We start from the raw sequence: 15165 nt of genomic DNA on the forward strand, positions 1-15165 counted from the left end.
CATTATTGCTTCTTAATGACATCACCTGCTGTTTTTGTAAATAAAGTTTTAATAAATCACAACAAAAAAATGGTTTCATGTGTGGAGGAAGAGTTACAAACACATGCATACACACACACACACACACACACACACACACATACTGAGGGCCCTGAAATCAGATCTGTGTGCAGAGGAAATCTCATCATGTTTCCATCTGCAGATATGATTTGTGATGGTCAGAGTTCAGACAGCGGTGTGCTGTCATGGCACACGGCAGCATGGCTCCGCTCACTGCTTGTTTTGTTTCATGCAGGTAACCAACATTTGAACTCAGGTGGAACCAAGAAAACCACTTTCTTATGTGTCTTTCACATGGCTTTGATTGTCTGCACGAGGGCTTTTATTCTGGCTCGATACTCTTCCTGCCCTCCTCACCTGCTGGTGGATTGGAGTGTGGTCTGGAGCAGGAATTTCAGGCTCAGAGAGCAGAGACCTCCCTCAGTGCACTTCCTGCTCCACAGGGGGTGTTCTCAAGGGGCAGATTTGTTCATCGGTCGTGTCCAAATTCATACTAATGCTTCCTCAGGAGGATGCAGTCCAGGAATTTGGACACGACCATTGTGTTCGCACTGATCACCAGAAGAGTGAGATGAGGAAGAGTGCACACATTCACGACAGTATTATGACTTCTCACTTCATGGTTTTATTTTTTCTAAAAGATTATCCAAACAGCTTGTGATCATTTTTACTGATTACTTAATTCATTAAGTATTTTGGTTTTTGTTGTTGTTTTGTTGCTTAGGATTCTTTAACCTTTAATCCTACACCAGTCGTGTAGCACAGGGTTTTATTTAACTTGTTATCATGTATAAACAAATATAAAACAGGGGTTTAAATATTCTGTGATATTACAAAATAAGTCCAATGAATGAATATGGCTTTAGCCTGATATTTGCAAATATAAATATGAAATATGGAGTCCAAATTCTCACTATTTGACTTGGCTTTCCTCTTGCGCTGTTTTGCGCATGCCAAATCATCTGTATTTCTTATAAACGGATCCCAAGGTGCAGGCAGCAGCTCGCCCAGTTTCTTTAAACCAATGACTGGAGAAGTTTTCTACAGTTTTACAGAAAACTGTAGATGTTTTCTACAGTCATTGCTTTAAAACTGCAACGCTGCCATCTAGCGGCCGGCAGCCTGTATCGCACCATAGCACCGCCAGGGGGCAGCACGCGGAGCTGCTACACAGACCAGAGCAGCGAAGAAGAAATTTAACGCGGGTACTTTGAGTGTTGTGCTAACGGCTACAAACAGTTACCCCGGTGTAGCTGGGCTCAGGTTCATCGGGTAAGTTTCTCTCTGATTTTACTCCTTAAACACCGTCGCTGCTTCATGTTAGCGACACCTGCTTATTTTCAGGTATTTCTCTTATTAAAAAAAATAACCAAGCTGAGCAGTTAAATGAGCCAAGTGTTCAAGCTTTGACAGCTGCAGTCGCTTAGACGCTCCGCCACATTGCGTTGATAAATCTGACATTTCTGAGTTTCATTCGGATTGATGTAAACATCGATCTCACAGAGGATTAATTAACACGGTTTACTAAACAGTGGAATGTCCCGGTATATTCGGCGTTAGATTAAGAATAAGTTAATTTGTTAAGTTTATCTTTTAATCACAGGTTTAGCTACAGCGATTAAAATAATCACATTTTTGAACGTACTTTGGTTTGATTTCGTCCTCTCTGATTTCAGTATTTGCCGCTTTAGCTCGTAGCAATTATCACGCTATTTAATATAATTCACAGCAGCGATAACGCAGTTTTGTTTGATTTTGAGGACGGGTGAATGCAAAGAGTTCACCATGAAAACTAATAATCGATACTTAAATCGATATGTACAGTCCAGCTGTAGCTGTGCGCTCTGATCAACATTACAGGCTTTTATGAATCTACTATTATATCAAATTTGGGCTGAATGAAAGTAATCTTTGCTTGAGTTTTAAATGAGAAAGCGTTCCATCTGCAACTCAGAGCACTGCAGAGAAACGAGCTGCTTAAAGACGGAGTGATGTTTGAGACCCCGCAGGATTCACAGCCTGTTCTGGTTCTACCTGTTTCAGGTGAGATGGAGTCCACAGAGAGCCGATATGCTCACCTGCTCCAGCCGATCCGAGAGCTCACAAAGAACTGGGAGATCGACCTGGCGTCAGAGCTAAACGACTACTTAGATGAGGTAATTTATTTATACCACAGAGGCTCTTACTTTGATAGCTTTCCTTCTGCATCAAACATGTGGTCCGTGCCCCAGAACAGGCTCACCTACAGGGTCAGTCTGGCTCCCTGGGTGTCTTTGTAAAGAGTAAAAGCAGCACGGAGAAGGTGTCAGTTTTAGCAGTAAGCTCTGCAGTACTTCTAATGCAGACGGAAGAAGACAGAGCTGCAATTAGAAGGTAACAACTGCCTTTCAGACAAATTGCTCTGGGTCAGTTTATTGTTCAGATCATTCACAAAGGGCTGGTCTGGCAGCTTCAGGTGATCCACAGAGACACAAACGAGGATCCAGGTGGGATTTCAGTCAGTCACAGCCTGATGGAATGAAGCTGAGCTCCGCCCAGTAACATCTGTCTGTGTGTCTGCAGCTGGATGACATGTGTATCACCTTCGATGGTGGGAAAACCAGGCTGAACTTCGCAGAGGCTGCGCTGCTCATCCAGGGCTCCGCCTGCATCTACAGCAAGAAGGTGAGCCACACACAAGTCACATGACCTCGGCCAGTCTGTGATGGAGTCATGTGATGGCATCTGCGTCTGTTTCAGGTGGAGCTGCTGCACAGCCTGGTGTTCCAGACTCTGGAGTACATCAACGACAAGAACAAGAAGTAGGTGTGACTCCGCCCACGTGCTGGTTTGATTTCCTGCTGCAGGTTCACACATTATCTTTGTGCTCTCCCGACAGACGCAACAAGCAGGCAACAGAGTCTCAGGAGGGTGATGGCAGAGCAGTGAGCAGTCATGATGCTGACAACTTGGAGGAGGTAAAAAAAAAAAAAAAAGACCAGGCAGCTTTTATTAAAGGTGGTTCTTTACCTGAGAGCAAACTTCCAGAGTCACATTTTGTCCCTGATTTGATTTTCAGCTTTCATGATGCTTCATTCATTTAAACACACTGGCGATAAAGTGCTTTGAGAGCTGGATGTTAGACTCAAAAATAAACCACACCAAGGAAAAGGAGTATAAAATGTTTCTGTTCTAAAAATTCAAAACTGATATCTGACATTTTTATAGACTTCAAAGAAAGTCTATGAAACATGTTTTCAGAGGGGATTTAAAGGAAGCACCTGACTCTATGAGCCTGATGTTATTAGCCAGCTTGCTCCAGAGCCAAGGCCTTCTTTAACCCTCAGAGACTGCAGAGTGAGCCGAGCTGTAGAAACAGTCCGGTCCTGGAGCAGACAAGAAGTCAGGGTCAGCTGGAACTGAAGCATCTGAGGTCACTGAGTGTGAAGCTGTTTGGGTGAAAATGTGGCATCTGTGCTCAAGAATATAAACAGCAAGTTACAGGGGACCTGGAGCCAAGCCCTGAGGTACCCCTCAGGTAACGTGAGTTAACAGGTCAGAATGAAAACAGGCACAGGGTTAAGGTTTTACTGTTACAGCCATTCTCTAACAACGCTCACAGGGCATTCTGGGGAACGTAGTCACTTCATTCAGTCACTGACCATATAATATTAAAAAAATTAGAACCTTAAATTTAAAACATTCTTTATCATGATCATTAATTATTTTATTTTAATTATTTATTATTAATGATCTAGATTTTTCAGATTCAACCTTTAATCATAAAAAATAAAATAAACTTTGACCTCAGATTTTCACAGAAATTCTTTTTAAATCTGTATTGTGTCATTTTTGCCTTTTTATTTTTACTCCTTTTTTGTAACTCTTTATCCTGTCAAAGTCAGGTGTGCTCGGGTGTAAATGAGTAACATCATTTGTGTCCTTCAGTTTTCTGCGTTGGACCTGGAAGTGTCGGACCGATCTGAGAGGTCTGACTCCAACACGGTGAGTTTGATTCAGACTGTGGACGTGCCGCCTCTTCCTCCGGAGTCTTTGATTGCACCTGAAACCCAAGAGAAAAAGAAACTGCCCCTCATCAGGTCAGTGATCTCGCACAGCAACTAAATCAGAGCTAAGCCTCGCTCCCCGATGATGAGGTCTCACCTGGTTCTATGCCTGTGTGTCAGTGTGAAAGGTGAGATCCTGTGCAGTCAGAAGGACTTCAGGATCAACCTGTTCGTCCCAGGTGAGGGCGACATGATCCTGCTCACATTCAGATCAGTTGCTTCCACTTCCCTGCCTCACAGTGACTTCGCTCAACTAGAGACCCAGCCCCCAGGTACACCTCACTTCACCTGTTCAGTCTTTCATGACACATTTCCTCCCGCTTTTATCCCCTTTTTTTTTCTTCTTGACTTTCATTACTTTGGTTTCTGATTTTTTTACTTTTGACCTTCATGGCTCAGATGCTGTGGTTCCAGTGGATGTTGAAATGGGCAGAGCTGATGCTGAGGAGGGTGGAGGCGATGCAGCAGACAATTTCCTCCCCTTAGAGTTGGACAACATGGAGCAGGAGGAGGAGCATGTGGACAGATTGCAGGTGGAGGAGATTTCACCTGTTAGAATCACAGAACAGTTTCAGCCACCACCTCTTCATCTTCTTCTTCTCCTTGTGTAACTTCAGTGTCGTTGGTGTGTTTCAGGCTCCGAGTGATGGTCGAATGATCCGAGAGAGGCAACAGATGGAAGCCAACAAACCGAGGAGAGAGGAGCCGATTCCTCCTGCTGTACGTTAATCTGCTTTAATCCCCCAGATTGCAGCTCAGTGTTCGCCACAGGAGCGTTTATTTTCCCCTAGTCAAAAATCTCACAAACTTAAAGCACAACAGTACTTTTATTTTGAAAAAAATAGTTTTCATAAAGCTCCGGTTCCTCATTTTGTTTTCTAACTAGATTCATTAAATTTGACCTTTTTACTAGAGGCTTCATTATGAAACATCTTTTTTTTTTTTTTTTCTTCAGGTGAATGTTTGGGCGTTCCATGACCCATACGCCATGCTTGAGGAGGACAAACCACTGAAACCAGGTAACTATGGGGACCGCGTGGCGTGTTTCAGTATTCAGTCTGCAGGTGCTTACAGAGTTTTGTGTCTTCTGCAGGGAAGTGCTACAGAGTTCCCGACGGGCTGGACGACTGCGGGAAGAGGAAAAGGAAACGAGCCGCTTTCCTTCGGGACTTCAGGAGCTGGTTCAGAGGAACCTGTAAGAACAAACTGCTTGGAGCACTCATGTTCTTCCTATGGACCCATTATCTGTTAACATGTCACTTCCTTTTTGTGTTTGTTTGTTTCAGTTGACCCTCCAGAGCACAAGTTGAAAAATGGACCCACATTTACAGGTAACAATAGGCTAAAAACTTTTCTGTGTCCAGAAAAAGACTTTTAATCCGAAGAGTTGAATTTATACTTCCTGTTAAATGAAGCTAAGACTTCCTGTTTTTCAGACCTCAACTACATCTACCTGAGCACGATCAAAGACAAACTCAAAAATCAGAAGAGGATCAACAGAAGAGCCGTAAGACGCACACACCATCATCCATGCTGACATCACAGTGATGTCAGCAGTGACATCAGCTGCGGTTCAGGTCGTTTTATCAGGGTCAGTGTTATTGTCAGATTATGACTCATTACTATCACATTTGTTATGTCACTCAGGGAGTGATGATGTCTGACGAGGACCTGAAGAGGACCTTCCTACAGCCAGAGGGGGTGGGGCCTGGTCAACTGGGGGAGGAGCCTGTGGAAGAGTTGAGACAGCACCTGCTGGGTAACAGTCTTAGTGCTGGTCTGAGTTCAGGGTCATAAAAGCTGTTTGAGTGTGTTTGCGTTAAAGCCTGATATGTCTGTCTGAAGGTGGGGATGATGACGCCTCGGACAACGAGCACGACGCCTTTCCCAATGACGTCCCAGCCGAGTTTCTGGGTGGCCCGGAGCACATTTCACCTGGTAAAATGCTTCAGATTCAGACTGAAACTGATCGATCAGTTCAATCAGTTCAGTATCGATACAGGAACAGTGGAACGTGTGTAATGATCTGATGCTGTTTGTGTCCGCAGAAGCTCACCGAGATGAACTGAGTTACGAGGATCTGGTGAAGCTGCGAGTGGTCAGTGATCAATATTATTATCTTCAGTAATGTTCAGTACATTCTGATCAATCATACTTGGAGCCTGTAAGGTTTGTTCCTACTGCTAGAAGCTACCCATGATCAGAAAAATCAAACTACTTATAACTCCGTCATGAAGAAGGTGAAGCTTTTATTTTGAATAGCAGGAAGTTGATTAACCTTTTGTGTGTGGGATTTAGGAGCAGCTAGTGGTAAACAGTCGTGGTTACACTCAGGAGACAGCACTGTCTCGGAGGGTCAAAGACTGGGAGGAGAAGATCCGCCCTGAGTTGGCACTGCAGGTAAAACCTGCTGAGCCCCATCCAGTAAATTAACCCAACTTCTGACTCAAACCCCTTCTGACTCTAAACCCCGCCTCTCCATTTTCCAGGAGGAACGCCCAGCATTTGACATCCATGATTACGGAGACCGCATCGTGAGAGCGCTGAGCGGCGTTGGATGCCGCAGAACGTTTGCAGCCATCGTTCATGGTCTAGACAACTTTGAAGCCTCAAAGTACCTGCTGGCCTCCCTGCAGCTGGTAAAACATCTGCACAGACATCAGCGATCAACCAATAACAGCACAGAGATCACACACATCAGACCACACTTACTTTAATGATCTGAGCACGCTCAAATCCAAAGGAGGCATTTTGCGCGTTTTGTGACTAGTTTTGCCCAAACAGTGAACGTCACCTGTTCCAGTCAGGGATGTCATCAAATGATGATGAATTCTCTAAAAAGCATAAACAATAAACTGCAGTATTGATACGTTAATCTGGTGTCATAGTTACGGCTCTGCACACACAGTTCGGTACAAGGATGAGCGCAGCGCTGCAGGTGTTTAACATTCTGTTGCTGAATGTTTCCTGATGAGGTCATCCCATCGAACTGAATAAAACAACATGTTTGGTCCAATTAGTGTCAGGAGCTTTTACCATGGGACCACACAAAATATCCAGGCTTTATACAGATGTAGCGACTTCCACAGTCGCTACAGGCCGGGGATGGAGCCTGCCTGTTTGCCTGACGCGCTGACAAAGTTACGCAATAATGCGAGAGATGGAATAGTTTGCTCGTTTAATTAAAGTGCTTTGCGATTTTTACTTACAACATCACAGGCTCTAATATAACGAAGCGAACATATAATGCAGCGGTCAACAAAAACTACGGCTACCCAGCCCTCCTCGCTGTCAAAATCAAACCCAGTGAATGACAGACTGACAACGCCCATTTATGTCACCGCTAGCACCCACGTGACTCCCATAACAACCAAACAAATAAAAAACCCAGTGATCATCAAAATTCAATACATTCAATTATGGCTCCTACACACCAGCCCCTAATTATTAGGATCCCTTCTAATAATTACCCATAATTAACCAAGTAGGAGACATAAAACATGCAGAGAAAAGTCAAGCATTTACTGTATTTCAATATTACCCGCAGGAATCCTTTAGGTAATCTTAAAGTCTATCTTTAAAGAAAAAAAAAAAAGAGAGACATTTTATGTCCAAATACAATCAAAGTCTGATAATTAGACCCAGAAGTCTTTAACTGTGATCTGCCTCCAGCAGTAGACACAGTTTGGTAATAGGTCGATCCAGGCAACTAGTCTGAGTTTTAATCCGAACTTGACGAACGAATCCTCTTCGGTCAGGAAAAGTCTTTATCACACGTCCCATTGGCCAAGAGTTTCGAGGTGCCGAACTGTCCATGATGAGAACCAGATCTCCCACGATGAGGTTCCTTTTTACTCCAATCCATCGCTGACGTTCCTGTTGCTGTAGTAGGTATTCCTTCACCCATCTTTTCCAAAACAAGTCAGACATGTATTGGACTTGTTTCCATCTTCTGTGTGTGTACATATCAGTGGAATGGAATACTCCTGGTGGTAATATCGGTGAAGTCTTTAACAGAAGAAGATGATTAGGGGTCAAAGCTTCCAGGTCGTTAGGATCCATTGAGGCTTTGGTAATTGGGCGGCTGTTAATGATGGCTTCAACCTCACAAAGTACAGTATGAAGACCTTCTTCATCCAGGTTTTGTACTTTCATTATGGAATTAAGTACTTTGCGAACCAGTCTTATCAGTCGCTCCCAGGTTCCTCCGTGATGTGAACCTCCAGGTGGATTAAAGGTCCATTTAACTCCCTTTTGCAGAAAGACGTCATTGATTTTTACCTGGTTCCAATGTTCAATGGCAGTTCTAAGTTCACGTTCAGCACCTACAAAATTGGTTCCGTTGTCAGAACGCAGTTCTCGAACCTGACCTCTTCTTGCATTGAAACGTCTGAACGCATTAATGAAAGAGTCAGTATCCAATGATGGAGCAACCTCAATGTGAACAGCACGGATAGCAAGGCAGGTGAATATAACACCATATCTCTTCACCATGCTCCTCCTACTTTTTACACTGAAGGGTCCGAAGTAATCCACTCCCACCCGCGTGAATAGAGGTTCATCTGGAATGATTCTTTCATTGGGCAAATCCGCCATCTGTTGATTCACTGGTGGAGCATTAAGACGTCGACAGATGACACATTTAGATAACACTTTTCTTATTGCTGTACTAGCTCCAATCAACCAGTACTTTTCTCTTAGCTTAGACAGCATGTGGTTACGACCACCATGTCCAACTTCCTGATGTATGTGTCTAAGCAAGAGCTCGGAAATGTGTTGATCCTTTGCTAGTATTATGGGATGTTTCACCTCAACCGGCATCAATGATCTACTGAGTCTCCCACCCACTCTGAGAATTCCATCTTGCAGCTGTGGGCAGAGTCTTCTTAGAGGACTTGATTTTATAATGGGTTGTCCCTTCTCCAGATTCACAAGCTCCAAGGAAAATCTCCTCCTCTGACAGAACTTGATAATGACAACCTCAGCTTTGTCCAGATCTTCCACTGTAAGATTCTTAGTCACAGATGTCCTCTTAAAGTTCCTCAGCTTTTCTTCCACAAATGATTTCTGTTGCTCTTTGGTGACCTCTGACTGTGGTAAGCTTGAACACAATTCTCTCCTTTTCTTCACAAAGGACAGCAGCAAGTCCTTAAATTTTAACAGCCATGCCACTGACTTCTTAAGACGTGTCCAGGTGGAAAAATGTTTAAACATGCGAGTAACAGAATTTTCTCCAGCTTGCTCAACACTCACTGTGGCAACTGTTTTTACCTCAGGATCATCAGATGCAAGCAGACTGATGTCATCTGGATAGACAGGCCATTCGCTTCTAGATTGTAGAAGATACTGAGGCCCAGACAACCACTTTGTATTCTTCATAAAAACATCGACTTTCACTCCTCTTGAGGCCATATCTGCTGGATTACTGGCAGTGTCCACATATCTCCATTGCGAGGAAGATGAAACTCTTAAGATTTGTGAAACTCGGTTGGCCACAAAAACCTTGAATCTTGAAGTTTCACTCCTGATGTATTTAAGAACAGAAGCACTGTCTGTCCAAAACACAGAATCCAGAAGTTCCATCTGCAGCTCTTTCCTCCAGAGTACATCCAATCGACTGGCCATGGTTGCTGCAATGAGCTCCATTCTCGGGACGGTAAAGGATTTAAGAGGAGCGACACGAGCTTTTCCCATAACAAACGCACAGTGTCGTTCTGAACAAATGTTTTCAATCAGCAGGTAGGTCACTGTTCCATATTTGGACCACCACCCGAAGTTTTCCCAGCCTGTGTGGATCTGAACACAAATGAGCACAGAGACAAGCAGCACAACCAACACCATAAAAATCGTGGAGTTGAGTCAGCAACAAGTCAAACAGCTGCTGCTCCCCTGCAACAAGGTTCCGAATCAGAATCAGAAGGGTTTTATTGCCACTGTGAGCAGGTTTACAACATTAGGACATTGCTGCAGTACTTAGTGCAAAAACATTTGTCAGACAACACTTAAAATAACAAAATTAAAATATCAAAGTACTAAGCAGTAGATATATCATATGCAGGTGGTGATCAGCGTAAAAATGGAATGATGCAGTGACACTGTATAGGCTCAGGTTAAACACATTTCTAGATCCTGGGGTCTGGACCTGGTTAGGCTGTCACATCCCAGCAGCATAGCAGGAGTCTGTTGGTCTTTTGATATATTGTACATAAAGTACAATGAATTAAATATTACTGCTCACCTGTGAAAAGCATCATATGAGAGTCACTGATATGGCTTTGAACCATTTTGTGTTCTTGTGATCTGCGATACCATCACGGCTTAGTTGCCGCACAGTCTGAAGTCACAGACTTCTCTCTGAGGGCAGCCCCAGGTTTACTTTCATTCCCACGTGGGCACACCAACATCCCTTGAGAAACCTCTGCTCTTATTTTGAAAGTTGATTGCTGCTAATGAGTTTCCTGCAGATAAATGATGTGAGACTCCTCTCCGTGGTGGAGGTGGTTTCAGTTTTACTTTTAGTACTCTGGGGCTGGATTGAGAGATACCTGCACAACTCCTGCTGCACCTGTGTTTCTGAGAGAGTACGCCCGAGGTTAGCAGCAACAACGGCACCTTGAGCCAATAGAGTCACACCTTTACCCAATCCTGACAGGTGTCAAAAACAGTGGGTTCTAACGCCGAGAGACTCACTGTGGTTTGATGGCTTTTGGTGGTTTCATGATCCATCAGCGCTGCTCTCAGTGGATTGTGGAAGCTAAAGGGAGGAGGGGACCGGTGGCCTGCTGTCGTCCAATCTCACAGCTGCTGGCGGAGCTGGAAACTGGGGTGAAAACGGGGAGCAGGTTTAACTCTGATGGGTTTTTCCCAAATCAGTATGCCTGACAGGAGAGTCGTGACCTCAGCATTCCTATCCTCTGCACGTGGTCAGTTTGAGCCATTCAAGACCGCTGATGAATGTGACTGCAGTGAAGATGTGAACACCACACACATACACACAATAAAACAGCAATTGTTCACTGAGATCACTTTCTGGATTTCTTCTGTTTTTATTCTTTCTGGCAAACGTATCGTTTAGATTTAGAAAAACATTCCCTCCAATGCTTTATGTCATCTGAGTTCTTCCGTTGATTTCAGAGCTTAGGTACTGTGTTCTGCTGGGCTTCATCAGGGAGTGCAGAATTATTAGGCAAGTTGTATTTTTGAGAAATAATTTTATTATTGAACAACAACATGTTCTCATGAACCCACAAAAACTCATTAATATCAAAGCTGAATGTTTTTGGAAGTAGTTTTTAGTTGTTTTTAGTTTTACTATTTTAGGGGGATTGTGTGTGCAGGTGACTATTACTGTGCTAATATTAGGCCACTTAACAAAAAAACAAATATATACCCAATTCAATTATTATTTTTCCCAGTTGAAACCAATATAACATCTCCCACTTCACAAATATACATTTCTGAGATTCAAAACAAAAAACAAAAACAAATCGTGACCAATATAGCCACCTTTCTTTGCAGGAACTCAAAAGCCTGCCATCCATGGATTCTGTCGTGTTTTGATCTGTCACCATCACCATTGCGTGCAGCAGCAAACCACCGCCTCCCAGACACTGTTCAGAGAGGTGTACTGTTTTCCCCTCCTTGTAAATCTCACATTTGATGATGGACCCCAGGTTTAATGGGTTCAGATCAGTGACAAGGTGGCCATGTCATTAGTTTTTCTCTTTTATACCCTTCCCTGCCAGCCTGCTGTGGAGTACTTGGACGCGTGTGTGGGCATTGTCCCTGCATGAATCATGTTTTTCTTGAAGGTGCAGAATTCTTCCTGTACCACTGCTTGAAGAAGGTGTCTTCCAGAACTGGCAGTGACTGGGAGTTGAGCTGACTCCATCCTCAACCCGAAACGGCCCACAAGCTCATCTCTTTGATGATACCAGCCCAAACCAGTTACTCCACCTCCACCTTGCTGGCGTCTGAGTCGGACTGGAGCTCTCTGCCCTTTACCAATCCAGCCACAGGCCATCCATCTGGCCCATCAAGACCACTCTCATTTCATCAGTCCATAAACCTTAGAAAAACCAGTCTTGAGATATTTCTTGGCCCAGTCTTGACATTTCAGCTGTGTGTCTTGTTCATGGTGGTCGTCTTTCAGCCTTTCTACCTTGGCCCTGTCTCTGAGTATGCACACCTTGTGCTTTTGGGCACTCCAGTGATGTTGCAGCTCTGAAATATGGCCAAACTGGTGGCAAGTGGCATCTTTGCGTGCACGCTTGACTTTTCTCACTTCATGGGCAGTTATTTGCACCTTGGTTTTTCCACACGCTTCTTGCGACCCTCGAATTTTGACATTGAAAACGCTTGATTGTTCGATGATCACCTTCAGAAGCTTTGCAATTTTGGACTGCTGCATCCCTCTGCAGATATCTCCCTATTTTGACTTTTCTAGCCTTCCAGTCCTTCTTTTGACCCATTTTGCCAAAGGAAGGACGTTGCCTAAATATATGGACACCTGATATAGGGTGTTGATGTCATTAGACCACACCCCTTCTCATTACAGAGATGCACACACACCTATATGCTTATGGTAGTAGGCTTTCGAGCCTATACAGCTTGGAGTAAGACAACATGCATGAAGAGGATGATGTGGAACAAAATACTCATTTGCCTAATAATTCTGCACTCCCTGTATCTGTTCTCTATCAGTTGCAGGCTTCCTGTTCACTCTGTTTCTTCTAGACTTTAAGGCGCAGGTCGGAGGCAGAAGTGCAGATTATCTGATTGGATTATACTCTGGAGAAACTTCACCATCTGTACGCTTGTGCTTCACACTCCAGTGTAAGGACCAAGCCTTCACACCGTTGTTTTCCCGTTTCCCTCGTTTACTTCGTGTCTTATTTTGAAGGGTTTTGGTGTTTGGGTGTTTTTATGTCTTCTTCCTGTTCTGGTTTTTGGGCTGTGACTGAGTTCACCTCTTCCTTGTATCCTCCCTGTGCTGTTTGTTTGCAACCACACACAAAAACTACCAGCCTGAGCGTAACTGAGCAACCAGCGCAACAACATGAAATCAAATCAGAGGCATCATGAATTAATGAGCAGTGAGCAGAAACCCTTGGTATGATTTTCGCCTCCTGATTGGCTCCTTATGAGCTGCTGGTTCACTGGCATCACTACTTAATATTTGAAACCGCCAGAAGAGAAGAGACTGAAACTTTGAAGTCAAAAGATCAATATTTAAACCCAAAACACATAAAATACTTCAGTTAAACCACTGATCCCACCCCTGCTCTCATCCTGGGAATTAAATAACAGGACTGACGTCCAATGGCATGCCGTGCAGTCTCACCCTGCCACAGACTTCTTAACTGAAACTTTTGTTTTAAGTCCATTTACAGAACTGTTCCATCAGTAATCAGAGTACGGGGTGAGCGTTGGTGTAACCTTGAGGAGGAGAGAATGCTGATCTTCACTCCACTCACTTGCTGAGATTCACACCTCCTCATTTACTCAAGCCGCTCGCTGCGCTGTCCTCTTCATCCATGGCAGGTGTTTGAAGGTCAGAGGTGCGAACTCCTCTCCTGCTGTGGACGTTTCTAGATACCGACTGTATATTTAAGATGGACCTGATGTAACCCTTGGTTTCTGGTGAATCAGCAGCAGCCTGTGTCACCATCCACCTGTCAGTCACAGAGCCACGCCCATAACAATGCAGGCTGGGGCCTCTGGTGGAAGTTAGAGGAACTGCAGCTGTTCAGTTAACATGCTGTGAACTGTGAATGATTATTTATTATAATGCTGATTAGATTTACCTGTGTGCTGACACCATTATTTATCAGGTGATGTGCAAACGGTGGTGTTTGTGGGGCGGAGTCTCTGTGCTCACTCTTGCTGCAGGTGTGATGGAGCGCAGCAGGCAAATATGACTGCGACACATGGCTCAGCTTCACCTGCCGCTGAGTCCCGGATGTTCTGCTGCAGAGTCACACTTCTTCTGACAGACGCTCTGTGTATTAGCCAAAGACTGTATGTAAAGGATGGCTGTGGCCACAGCAGCATTACCTGTTAGTTGTAGCTTTTCTGAGACATTTTGTGCTGGGTTAAGAACGGCGTGCAGCTGCTGGCATCTCAGTAATCTGTTGGTGCTCCAGTGGAAGAGATAAACGATGAAGAGGAGCGCAGTGCGATGGGGATGGGGTGTTGCTGGGAAACCGCTGCGTGCATGTTTTCTCTGAGTTTATCGGAGGATTATTCTTCTAATCACATGTGGCCAGATGTTTTCCAGAAGTGTTCTTCCTGGGCCGTGACGACGTTCTCTCCGCCAGTCTGCATCCTTTGTCGTCTCGTCTCTGTTGGGAAAGTAAAACAGTGGGACTCCCCGAGCAGCATGTAACCTCTGAGGAGGAAAGACAAGGAGGAGGAGGGCGTCGTCTCCTGGTTAGAAATCCGGCTGCTTGAATTAGGAGTGTTTAATTTAGCTCCTGCTGCCCCGTCATCCTCCTCTCAGAGGCATTAATTACAGCTGTCCTCTCGACTAATAATAACTCACTAATGCTGCTTGCAGGATGAAGAGGAGTTCCTGAGGACCATCATCATCATCATCATTATTGCTTCTTAATGACATCACCTGCTGTTTTTGTATAAAGTTTAATAAAATCACAACAAAAAAATGGTTTCATGTGTGGAGGAAGAGTTACAAACACATGCATACACACACACACACACACCACACACACACACCTACTGAGGGCCCTGAAATCAGATCTGTGTGCAGAGGAAATCTCATCATGTTTCCATCTGCAGATATGATTTGTGATGGTCAGAGTTCAGACAGCGGTGTGCTGTCATGGCACCCGGCAGCATGGCCTCCGCTCACTGCTTGTTTTGTTTCATGCAGGTAACCACATTTGAACTCAGGTGGAACCAAGAAAACCATTTCTTATGTGTCTTTCACATGGCTTTGATTGTCTGCCCGAGGGCTTTTATTCTGGCTCGATACTCTTCTGCCCTCCTCACCTGCTGGTGGATTGGAGTGTGGTCTGGAGCAGGAATTTCAGGCTCAGAG

At 44.4% G+C, this 15165-nt stretch overlaps 1 protein-coding gene across 1 annotated transcript; it reads left to right on the forward strand.

Annotated features, from left to right (window-relative positions):
• The first annotated feature begins 1228 nt into the window (after window positions 1–1228).
• Window positions 1229–7160, forward strand: LOC120744213 (condensin-2 complex subunit H2-like). Its single transcript, XM_040048424.1, has 18 exons — window positions 1229–1332; window positions 2105–2216; window positions 2623–2724; window positions 2800–2861; window positions 2939–3017; window positions 3988–4139; window positions 4227–4378; window positions 4506–4639; window positions 4743–4826; window positions 5062–5125; window positions 5200–5301; window positions 5393–5437; window positions 5543–5613; window positions 5754–5865; window positions 5952–6044; window positions 6155–6204; window positions 6405–6506; window positions 6596–7160. The coding sequence occupies exons 2-18, from the start codon at window positions 2109–2111 to the stop codon at window positions 6821–6823; spliced, it is 1740 nt and encodes a 579-aa protein (XP_039904358.1). The 5' UTR covers window positions 1229–1332; window positions 2105–2108; the 3' UTR covers window positions 6824–7160.
• Window positions 7161–15165: the final 8005 nt, after the last annotated feature.

This window comes from Simochromis diagramma, unplaced genomic scaffold (genome assembly GCF_900408965.1).
Source record: "Simochromis diagramma unplaced genomic scaffold, fSimDia1.1 OVJJ01000557.1, whole genome shotgun sequence".
Classification (NCBI taxonomy): Eukaryota; Metazoa; Chordata; class Actinopteri; order Cichliformes; family Cichlidae; genus Simochromis; species Simochromis diagramma.

Bases quoted from the DNA above. Each gene is read 5' to 3' on its own strand.
- LOC120744213 (XM_040048424.1), top strand. From the start codon at position 2,109: ATGGAGTCCACAGAGAGCCGATATGCTCACCTGCTCCAGCCGATCCGA. The intron at 2,725-2,799 runs GTGAGCCACACA...CGTCTGTTTCAG, and splicing joins CCTGCATCTACAGCAAGAAG to GTGGAGCTGCTGCACAGCCT. The intron at 5,866-5,951 runs GTAACAGTCTTA...GTCTGTCTGAAG, and splicing joins GTTGAGACAGCACCTGCTGG to GTGGGGATGATGACGCCTCG.